The sequence below is a fragment of the Benincasa hispida genome, chromosome 5 (assembly GCF_027475165.1).
Source record: "Benincasa hispida cultivar pf3 chromosome 5, pf3_genome.v1.1, whole genome shotgun sequence".
NCBI lineage: Eukaryota > Viridiplantae > Streptophyta > Magnoliopsida > Cucurbitales > Cucurbitaceae > Benincasa > Benincasa hispida.
The window spans coordinates 49,381,465-49,393,301 of NC_143482.1; the positions used below are offsets into that span (position 1 = coordinate 49,381,465).

An 11,837-nucleotide genomic window follows, 5' to 3' on the forward strand; every position below is an offset into this window, starting at 1 on the left:
ACAAGCACGAGGGCTGGACAACCCCAAATTCTGAAATGGCATAAACTACCTTTACGACCTCTCCACAGCTCAAAAAGTGTTTCAGAAACATTTTTCGAGGGAATGTTGTTCAAAATATAACATGCAGTCTCCACTGCAAATCCACAAAACAAGTTTGGAAGATGAGCATAACTCATCATAGACCGAACCATGTTCAACAAGGTCCTGTTTCTCCTTTCTGATACACCATTCTACTGAGGTGTACCTGGGGCCGAGAATTGGGACGTCATTCCATGTTCTATCATATAGTTCTTGAATTCGAGATCCAATACTCTCCACTACAATCAAAGTGTAGTGTTTTTTTCTTCTTACCTAACAAGTTTTCAACTTCAGCCTTATACTCCTTGAACTTGTAAAGGGCATCAGACTTACATTGCATTAGGTCTAGATAACCGTATCTTGAATAATCATCTATGAAAGAGATGAAATATTCATACTCATCTTGAGATCTAACACTCATCGAACAACAGAGGTCTGAATGTATAAGCTCCAAGGTTTCCTCGACTTTATAACCTTTTCCAGTAAAATGTCGTTTGGTATGATTCACATACTGGCAAGGAGTTTTCTTCTAAACTCTTTAGAAGTACACATTTCACCAACTTCTCAATCTTATTGAGGTTGATATGACCTAACCTTAGATGCTAAAGATGAGTGTTTTCCTTAGGAGAAACCTTTCGTCTTTTTGCAGTTGTCGCTGTTCTGAACATTTCAATATTAAGCAAGGCTTTTATGACTAACGACCTTAGTACATATAAGTTATTTTCCATTGAACCAAATAATTCTCCATACCATTCTTGAAAATAAACACTTTACTCTCAGAAAAGGAGACGATATAACCTTGTTCAATCAGACAAGAAACCAAGATTAAGTTCCTCTTGATATGGGGAACTACAAAAACATTATCCAGTAACAGATAACGTTTCTTGTCCAAAAATAACTTCAGCCTACCTATACAACAACTGAAACAACCTCACCAGTATCGACTCTAAGAGTCAACTCTTCTTCTTCCAATGGTTTCCAGAAACAAAATCCTTGGTGGGAAGAACTTACGTGATTAGTAGCACCTGAATCAAGTATCCAGGCAGAATCATCATTCTCTACCAAACACGTCTCTAAGATAAATAAATCACATTTACTGTCTTTAGACTTCTTTCTCTTGTGGAGAGTAGTGAGATCAGTATCATAACCTAAATAAGCTTCAAGTTCCATTTCAGAGAACAATTCTCGTTGATGAACTTCACCAGAGTCAGCAACAACTGCTTTCTCTTTTAGTCCCAAAACATTTAAGAAAGACTGGAGGTTATCTTGGGAACTGACACTACTGGTTTCTTTTTCATCCATCCCTTCGTGCTCAAAAAGTGAGAACTTATATTCAAAATTTTTTTGCAACGAGTCCATGATCTTACGTGCAATGACCATGTTCTCAACCCTTTTGGCCAATGCATCAGGTATGCTAGCCAAAATGTGAAGTCGGATCAATGAATTAGCTTTCATCCACACCTCATATGCATTACGAACATTTCGTAGTGCATCAAGGGCCGAGACTTGAGGATACTTCTCAACCATGATAAACTCGAGGTCATTTACCATGAAATATGTTTTAACGGTCTCTTTCCAATGTATGTAATTGGTTAAATTAAAAGAGACAACTAACGAAAAATCATTCATGTTGCTGAAAAAACAAACACATTGATTTACATTAAATTTTAGCAAATACTCTTTAAAACAAAATTAATATGGTTTAGCAAAACTTAAATGAACCCCGTGTGACATCTAGTTTCGCAATGACGCTTTAGTGGTTTAGGAAAAAAGCCACCAAAGGGTAGTCAATTTATCACTCCTTTGAATTGAGACATTCTCAACCAGTCATTAATACCAGAACAACTCTTGTTTCTATAACGATTAGCCATCAATGATTTGGTCAAGAAATCATTAATTTGCTTAACAATTTCCCCTAAGTGTGACCCTTCATTTTAGATCCTAGAGTTTTGTCCCAAGCAACCAATCCAAAGGGAAAAAATCCGATTGGGACAAAAATTAAAGCGACCCTATCCATTTATGGAGTTCACCTTGATATTGACCAACAACACAAAAACCATCTGAATGGGGATGCTCCCAGGGCGGCACGAGGCAGTGCAAGAACATCTCACGGTGCAAACCAATGAAGGAGACCGCAGGACATGTTGACACACATCCTTCACCCACTTACTATAAACACTCTCTTTGTCCACCTCGATATTGACTCATGCAAACACCATCCGAAGGGGATGCTCCCAGGGCACCACAAGGCCAATCATGAATCTCACGGCGTGAACATTCAGGGAGAAACATGAGTGGAATTGACGTATCATATACATCTTTTCCTCCCACTGACTATTTTATAACCTAGGGTTTAGTTTACTTAAAAATAACACGGCTAACGATTTTAACTAAGTGACTGTTTAGGTTTGCCCAACAAATTTTGATAATCATTCATTAAACTCTTTAGAAGTCTTTGATCAACTGTCGCATGCTTGTAGCAAATATATCTAATTCACCTTTTGTTTGTTGCTATCGTGATTCGCTCTAGGAATGTATTGTATAAACTAAATTGGAAGAATAAGTTATAAGTGTAAGTGATGCGTTTATGCTTTGATGCATTTAAGTAAATGTAACGCGTTGGGGCGTCAGATATACGCAACAGAACGCATACAACTCCTTCTAATGACGTTCAAGTTTTCCTAAACCAGACCCAAGTATAAATCTAATTTAGGTTCCTGGTAAGTTCAGGGTCGAACTCAAGGATTCAGTTAACCAAAAGCAGACCTTGCGTTATATCTACTGTAAGGGTTTTCCTAAATAAATGTGAGAAATGTGTTATTGACACTAAATTGCTATGCCTGTGCAAGAGATGCAAAAGAGTTGAGTAGTTAGTGATGGATCATGTGAGAATGGAGTTTAATGTAAGTGGGCGTGTCGGTCTAAGATGAATGTACACAAACCAAAGGAACCAGCCCAGCCTCTTCAAGAAAGCTTTGCGTGGTAGGTAGGATGTGATGTGGATGAGATGGAGTGATTTGCTTATCTTTTGTTCATGCATTAGACTTCATTCAACATTTCTCAATGTGAATAACATACAAAACCTATCTCTAGGATGCATGCGTCTAACACAGAATGCAATAGACACCAGTAAGTCTATCTCTAACTGTACTAGGCGTCCTACTTGATGCAGCTTAGTTATTCTCTCGAACAATCTAAGTTAAAGATGCTTTTTACCAATTTGTCAAGTTGGCTTGAGCGTTGGAATGAAGTTTAGCATAAAGTATTAATGCATTCAACATAAACAACAAATTAATGGCAAGTATGATGGATCAAATATATGAATTTTATAAAGAAACAGAGAGTCTTTACAAAAGCAATATTTAATCAAATGAAATGAAAGCGATAAATGAGATGAAGGAAACTGAGTCAAGCCAAAGAATACAATCTCTTGTATTTCTTTGGCTCAATCTTGTTGTGTACAATCACTTGTATAGGAATTTGATGAAGTGTCTTTCTCAAGAGTAGCTTCCTCCGCTCCTTGACCGGCGGTGGTGGTGGTTTTTAACCCTTCTGATCGTCTGGCACCACAACATAGCTTCTAAGAACTAAAACTATGACTACAATATACAGAGAGTAAGGATCTTGATAATTTCCGAACTTCTTGACTCTAGAGGGACTTCATCTATTTATAGGTGTTGGTCACGTCGACTTGGTGAATGGGCAGCATTAAAGTCCATGCTTAACAACTTGACTCTCGAAAGCTTTTCAGACGTCGCCTAATGCGTGGAAGCTTTTCGGACGCCGCCTGCTACAGATGCCCATACTTGCAATTGGTGATGTGATACAATCAGCCTGGAGCAATGAATCTTCTCTGTGTTGAACTCCCTCCGACGCATGGCTCATGCGTTAGAGCTTTTCCTGCGGCACTTGTCTAATGTGTTAGCGTTAATCCTTGCGTTGAAATCCTGCAATACAATGTGTTAATGCCGTGATATTTAGTAATAAAACTTATTTTGTATGAGTTTGCTAACGTTTGAATAAATCCATGAGTTTCTTCTAAAAATGAGGAGAACCTATCATTAAAAACCTTAGTTGTTCCAACTTAAGAGCAAAAATAACTTGTATTTCTACAAGTTATCACCACCCCCAAATTTGAACAATGCTTGTCCTCAAGCATTCCAAAATAATTCTTTGTTATCTCGTTTGTCTTAAGTGTGCAGAGTTTGCCTCTCATCATATTCAGTCAAAAGCTTGAGATAAGAGTTTAGAAAATATAACTCAGATTGATTCTTTTCTAAAAGGACTAATGTTTAGTTTCAGGTGCAGCAGCCCTTTTATCATAACTCCTTTCATTTCTCAAATCATTCCTTTTTTTTTTCCTCTAAACCAGCAATGCGTTAGATGTTTTTTTTTTTTTAAAAATAAATGCTGGATAAAAAGAAAAAAAAATTATGAACTTACTTACCCATGTGTTGTTCCAGGTATCCTACTTTCATTTTGGCTTGCCCCCACGGGTGTCATGCGAGCATCCAACTACGGGTGAGAGCCCTTCACAACTAAACTCATATCTAATATTCATGCATTTCAAGATATAATTTTTTCAGACTAGATAGAGAAGTTATATGGGATGCATTGGTCTAGGAGACTTAACTTCGTTTTGGCTTGCCCCCACGGGTGTCATGCGAGCATCCAACTACGGCTAAGGTGTTCCAACTAAACTCATGCCATTTTAAGGTTTTTCTTTTGAAGTAATGACAGAGGAGTTGCGTTTAACATTTTTCTTATTTTATTCCCTTTTATTTGCCATGTACCTGTTTGATGCATCTTGACTCGAATTTTCCTCATCCCTAAATTTGGAGATGAGCTATACTCATCCCAAATTTGGAGACGAGCTAAATCCTCATTGCTAAAAGAGAAACAAAATTTCAAAAAGCTTTTAGAGTCTGAAAGGAGTTTAAGACTTAAAGCTTGCACGCATTAGAAGGTAAACATAACCTTTTTAGAGAAGTTTAGGCCTTATTGATTTTCCTAACGCCTACTCTATACTTATAGATTTCATATAATTGATATCATTGAGGTCAGGCAAAGCACAAGACTTAGAAAATATCTAAAGAACAAAAATCAAGTATGCCAAGGTCAAACACAAGAAACAAAATGATAGAAATTTTCTCATTCATTTTCATAAATTCACATGAAGTAAACAAACAAGTCAAATAGATACAAAAGAACAATTAAATCAAAATACAAAAATAACCGAACACTCCAAAACTCTATTGTGCTGGCACGTCATCTCTGCGTTCTTCCTCAGGGTCTTCATCCATAAAACGCAGGGGGTTTCTAAAATGGGTAGGCAGTGGAGGCAGAACAAACATTCCAACCAAGATCTGATTGATGTATTGCGTTGTGTAAACAAATTGATCTTGCATCCGTCTTGTTTGCTACCTTAGATAATCCCTTAGAACTCGATTCTGTTGCTGAAGAACTTCGATAGACGCGGCCAGTGGTCTGAGCTGATCATTGATAAAAGTTTTCAACTCTTCTAAATCTGCGCTGCGTTGAGATGGTGTTGGTTCTTCATTTCTTCCAACTGGGTCTTCAAAATTTGCTGCGTTGCTTGACCCTAGTCCAGTTGGTTAAAAAATTATTGGAGGAGGCACAAAGTTGGGAATTGGACTTGGTGGGGGCGAAGGAAGGGAATAAAGGTTTGGAAGCGGCCGTAGATGACGGACGCGTCCTTGGTTTTGCAGGTGTTTTGGCCCTTGGGTTGGGGGTAGTTTTGGGTTTTGGTTGAGGGGTCTTGGCTGAAAGGGTAACGATGGTTTTCGAGGTTTTGGAAGGGAGTTTCGTGGGTGCTATGGAAGGTTTCGAAACAGACGGCCACTGGGAAGAGGTAGCTCCGCCGTGTGTGGGTTTGGTTTGGGCAAGGGTTTTAGTGGTTTTTCTAGGGCTCAGGAGAGGTGAAATCGATATAGAGGATGAGGAATAGGAGCTTAACGGTGAGTCGTTCCCAAAGCTCACGGTTTGGTTCTGGCTATCTGAGGCGGACGACATTGTGACTGAAGAAGCTCGAACGAATCGGAAGCGAGGGAGATAGAGAGGTTAGGTTTACGGAGAGGTTAGGTTTTTTTTTCCTCTTTTTTTCTCTTTTTTGTTTTAGAGAAGTCGAGAGTGAAAATGAAGAAGAAGAAGGCTTTGAATCGCTGGGTCCTTTTATAGACTGAGAGAGAATTAGTGGCTGGCGTCTGTAATAAATATAAAGCTGAAGAGACGTCTCAGATTTCTAAACACTCGAGTGTTTTTGTGTTCTCGAGATGCGTCCCTTCAACTGGGCCATGTGTTAGACTTGCGTCTAACACATCCGTTATTCCTAACTCGATTATACACAACTTTGAAAGAGAAACAAACAAGTTTCTAACTTTTATAAAAGTAAAAACAAAGAACAATCTTAAAACAACCAAACAAATAAATCAACAAACTCAAACATATCGTAAAATACAGAATGCAAAAAGATAAGGATAGAGGAAGCATCCTTGGAATATATGGCGATGCAAACGTAGGGATACTTCGACGTGGGCCTCAATTGGCTTTGCGTAGTGCGAATGATGACTTTTGGCATTCCAGTCCATCTTCAAAGTAAGGCTTCACTCTCTAGTTGTTTACTTTGAATGCGTTGGTGCCATCTTCTCGTGTTATTTCCATAGCTCCATATGGAAAGATTGTCTTAATGATAAAGGGTCCTAACCATCTGGATCTTAGTTTTCCTAGAAATAAATGCAGACATGAATTGAACAATAGAACTTTTTGGCCAACAACAAGTTCTTTCTTACTGATGCGTTGGTCATGCCAACGCTTTGTCTTTTCTTTGTACAGCTTTTTGTTCTCGTACGCGTTCAATCGCCACTCCTCGAGCTCATTCAGCTGAAGTTTGCGTTGAGCGCCCGCGGCGTCCAAGTTCATGTTTTGCTTCTTAACTACCCAAAACGCCTTGTGTTCCAACTCTAAAGATAAGTGACAAGATTTTCCAAATACAAGAGAGTATGGCGACATACTTATAGGAGTTTTGTAAGCAGTCCTGTAGGCCCAGAGCGCTTCATCCAGCCTCTGTACCCAATCCTTCCGCATTTCATTGACGACTTTCTCCAGGATAGACTTGATTTCTCGATTTGATACTTCCGCTTGACCCTTTTTTTGTAGGTGGTAGGCAATGGCGATCTTGTGCCTAACATTATATTTTGCAAGTAATTTGGAAATGATGCGATTAATGAAGTGCGTACCTTCGTCGCTTATCAGGACTCTTGGCGTTCCATAGCGTGTAAAGATGTTCCTGGTAAGAAACTTAGATACAGTGGACGTATCATTCCTAGCATAGGCTACTGCTTCTACCCACTTAGATACATAATCTACTGCAAGCAGGATGTACTGTTGGCCACAGAACAGGGGAAAAGGTCCCATAAAATCTCTGCCTCAAACATCAAACAGCTCAATTTCAAGAATATTGTTCAAGGGCATTGCATCCCTTGAAGAAATATTCTTGGTGCGTTGACAGGGGTCACATTTTTCGAACAAACTCCCTCGCATCTTTAAAGAGGGTGGGCCAAAAGTATCCGCTTTGAAAGACCTTCGTTGCGGTTCTTTGCCCACCGAAATGCCCTCCGTAAGGAGAGTCATGACACTCAACTAAGATGCGTTGTGTCTCATCCTCCGGAACGCATCGATGCATTATGGAGTCAGGGTCTTGTTTATATAGAAACGGTTCATCCCAAAAATAAAACTTGCTGTCATGAATTAACCGCTTCTTTTGCTGAGAGTTGAAGTTCCCAGGGAATTGCTCGGTGGTTAAATAATTGACTATGTCTGCATACCAAGGTTCCCTGCCTTCAACTCTAAATAGGCTTTCATTAGGAAATGCATCCTTGATTTCACCTTCTTGAGCTTGCATTTCTTGATTCTCTAGCCTGGACAGGTGGTCAGCCACCTGATTTTCTGTTCCTTTTCTGTCCTGGATATCAATATCAAACTCCTGTAGCCACAACACCCATCTTATCAACCTTGGCTTTGCATCGTTTTTGCTCATCAAGAATTTTATGACTGAGTGGTCGGTGTATATGGTGGCTGACACACCAACTAAGTAAGATTGAAACTTTTCAATGCCAAACACTACAGCCAACATTTATTTTTCAGTAGTGGTGTAGTGTTCCTGAGAGTCATTTAATGTTTTGGACGCGTAGAAGATGGGATGTATCAAATTACCTTTTTTTTGCTCTAACATTTATTCCTACTGCCACATCACTCGCATCGTACATGAGAATAAAACGCGTTCAGTCCGGTGCTATCAGTATTGGAGTTGTCGTCAACGCATACTTCAAGGTTTCAAACATGTCAGTGCAATCCTCATTAAAGTCATAAGGCCGTTTTGCCTCTAGTAATGCGCTCAGAGGTCGCGCAATCTGAGAAAATCCTCTAACAAACCGTCTATAGAAGCCGGCATGCCCTAGAAAACTTCGTAAAGTTTTAACATATGATGGTGGTGGAAGTTTTTCTATGACATCTATTTGTCTTCATTTACTTCCAAGATAGCCTTAGATACTTTGTGACTTAAGACAATTCCTTCAGTCACCATGAAGTGACATTTCTTCCAATTCAGCACCAAGTTTGTTTCCTCGCATCGAGCGAGGACGGCCTCCAAATTATCTAGGTATGATTGGAGTGATTCTTCAAAGACTGAAAAGTCGTCCATGAAGACTTCAACGGTCTTTCTAGGAAGTCAGAGAAGATAGCCATCATACATCTTTGAGATGTCCCAAGTGCGTTACATAGCCCAAAGGGCATGCGTCTGAATGCAAATGTTCCAAAGGGACAAGTAAACGTAGTCTTCTCCTGATCTTCCAGATCTATCAGAATCTGGTTGTAACCAGAGTATCCATCGAGAAAGCAATAAAAATCTTTGTTTACAAGTCTGTCAAGCATTTGATTGATGAAAGGAAGAAGGAAGTGGTCTTTCTTAGTTGTTGCGTTGAGTTTCCTGTAATCCATACAGATGAGCCAGCCCGTGACAATCCTCGAGGGTATGAGTTCATTATTGCTGTTGACTATCACGGTCGTTCCCCCCTTCTTAGGAACGCATTAGACTGGACTTACGCAGCTATTGTCGGATATAGGATAAATAACTCCCGCGTCCAACCATTTTAAAATTTTTTTCTTGACCACTTCTTTCATTATGGGGTTCGGCCTTCTTTGAGGCTTGATTAATCCCAACTTCCCTTCTTCCAACCTAATCTTATGCATGCAATAGGATGGACTAATGCCACGGATATCTGCAAGCGTCCAGCCTATTGCACGCTTGTGCTTTTTCAGCATCTGCAAGAGAGATTGCTCATTAGGCTCTGTAAGGTTTGCGGAAGTGATCACAGATAAAGTGTTGTTGGTTCAAGGAATGCATATTTCAAGTGTCCAGGTAACTGTTTCAACTCGAGTTCTGGTGGTTCTTCAAATGAAGGATGCGTTGGTTTTGTTCGTAGCTCACTCAGACTTGGCGGCTCTGATTCTTCTAGGTTTTCCTCCAATGCGAGGACCTTACATACATGAGTCTCTTCTTCAGTCAACTCAATACTGTTGATTTGACAATCTTCACTATTTGGGAACTTTAATGCATTGAGCACATTAAACTTCACCTCTTCATTGTCCACGAACATAGTTAATTCGCCTTTATTCACATCAATTAAAACTTTCCCAGTAGCTAAGAAGGGGTATCCAAGGATAATTGGCACCTCTCTATCTGCTTCATAGTCCAAGATAATAAAGTCTGCTGGGAATATGAGATTGTCAACCTTCACCAGAACGTCTTCAATCTTCCCTTATGGGTACTTAATTGTTCTGTCAGCGAGCTGAAGAGTAATAGAATTAGGTTGTGCTTCACCAATCCCTAATTTCTTAAAAATTGAAAGTGGCATGAGATTAATGCTGGCTTCTAGATTGCACAATGCATGACCCATATCCAATCCTCCTATCGAACAAGGAACTGTGAAGCTCCAGGGTCCTTCTCTTCTTTGGTAATGCGTTACACTCCTGCATTAGCACTATTACTTCATTCTCCCTGACTTTTCTCTTCTTTGTCAAAATGTCCTTAAAAAATTTGGCATATGTTGGCATCTGCTCCAAAGCCTCTATAAGTGGAATGTTGATATGCAGCTGCTTTAGGAACTCAAGAAAGCACTTGAATTTTTGTTCATCATTTTTCTTCATCAGATGCCTAGGGAATGGTGCGTTCAAATTCATCTAAGGTTTTCCCGCGTTAGACGTACTAGGTTCTGAATGGCTTGTAGTCTCGGGCGTTTTTTCTTCTTGATCCATTGAACGTGTGTTCTTTCAAAGGACTGCTATTTCTTTGATTCATCCTTCTTTCTTCAAGAGCTCTTCCACTTCGCAACATCACCGTATGACATTGCTACTTTCCATTATTGTTCCCAGGTGTTTCAGTATTGCTAGTTCGAACTCCAGGCTGCCTGTTTTTCAACTCGCTCGCTATCCGCCCTACCTGAATTTCCAGGTTTCTGATAGATGACGCCTGGCTTTTCAGCAACGCGTCATTCTGGGCTATGTATTCCTTCAATAGGTTCTCAAGCAGAGATTCTGAGCTCGACACCTGTCCTCCTTTATTAAATAGCTATTGATGTTGTTGATGCGTTTATTGAAATGTAGGCGGTGGTCCATTCCTTTGCTGATGGTTCGCCCTTGGGTGGTGCTCCTGATGATTTCCTCCTGTCTAAGCAAAATTCGGATGGTTTCTCCATCCAGGATTATATGTATTAGAGAATGGGTTGTTTTTGATAAAACATACTGACTGAGGGTTTTGTGGACATTCAGCATAGGATTGAGGATCTCCACATCCCACACAGCTAACCATGGGCTGCCCAGACGCCTCTACCTGATTCACCTTATGCTGATTTGGTACGTTTCCCAGCGTTATGTTCTGCAGAAGGCTGGTCATCATAGCCATTTGAGCAGAAAGTGTGGCTATTGTGTTGGAATCAATAGAATTAACGTTATGAGATCTCTTCTTCCTGTCAGCTCTTGCATCATACGTATCATCCACCCATTCCATATTGTGTTTAGCAATGTGGTCTAGTATCTCTTTAGCCTTAGTATAAGATTTGTCCATAAGTCCATCAGCTGCTGCTGCGTCTGCTGCCATCTGCGATGCTCTATTTAGTCCTCCATAAAACGTCTCCATTTGGATAGTTAGAGGTAGCCCAAGGTTCGGGCAATTCTTGACCAAGCCCTTAAAACGCTCCCATGCGGTGCTTAAGGTCACAACATCTTCTTGTTCAAAGTTCATAATCTCTCGATGCCTCCTCGCGTTGGTGGTAGGTGGGAAGTATTTTTGCATAAATTTTTCCACCAACTTCTCCTAAGTGGTGATTTCACCAGGCTCCATTGAGCTCACCCATTGTTTTGCGTTATCATGCAAAGAATAGGGAAACAAGGACAACCTGATCGCCTTTGGGGTGATTCCAGGAATCACAAATGAATTACACGTTTTCAGGAAACGCTTCATGTGGGCGTGAGCATCTTCACCACAACCACCCCTAAATTGTCCAGTAGACTGGAGCATTTAGAGCATAACAGATTTCATCTCGAACTTGGTTCCATCCGGTGTTGGGTATATGATTCCTGGAGAGAAATCATACAGTACAGGGGATGCGTACTCCCTCATGGGACACATACTACTATTCGCCATCAGGATCAGATACTGTGCAACATGAGTTAGTTGCTGATTT

General features: G+C 40.1%; 1 protein-coding gene across 1 annotated transcript; it reads right to left on the reverse strand.

The window, feature by feature from the left end:
- Window positions 1–6,781: 6,781 nt before the first annotated feature.
- LOC150036203 (uncharacterized) lies at window positions 6,782–8,230 on the reverse strand. Its single transcript, XM_090313591.1, has 3 exons — window positions 7,833–8,230; window positions 6,929–7,519; window positions 6,782–6,821 (listed from the first exon to the last, which is right to left on the reverse strand). Exons 1-3 carry the CDS (start codon window positions 8,228–8,230, stop codon window positions 6,782–6,784), a joined length of 1,029 nt encoding a protein of 342 aa, XP_090169717.1.
- Window positions 8,231–11,837: the final 3,607 nt, after the last annotated feature.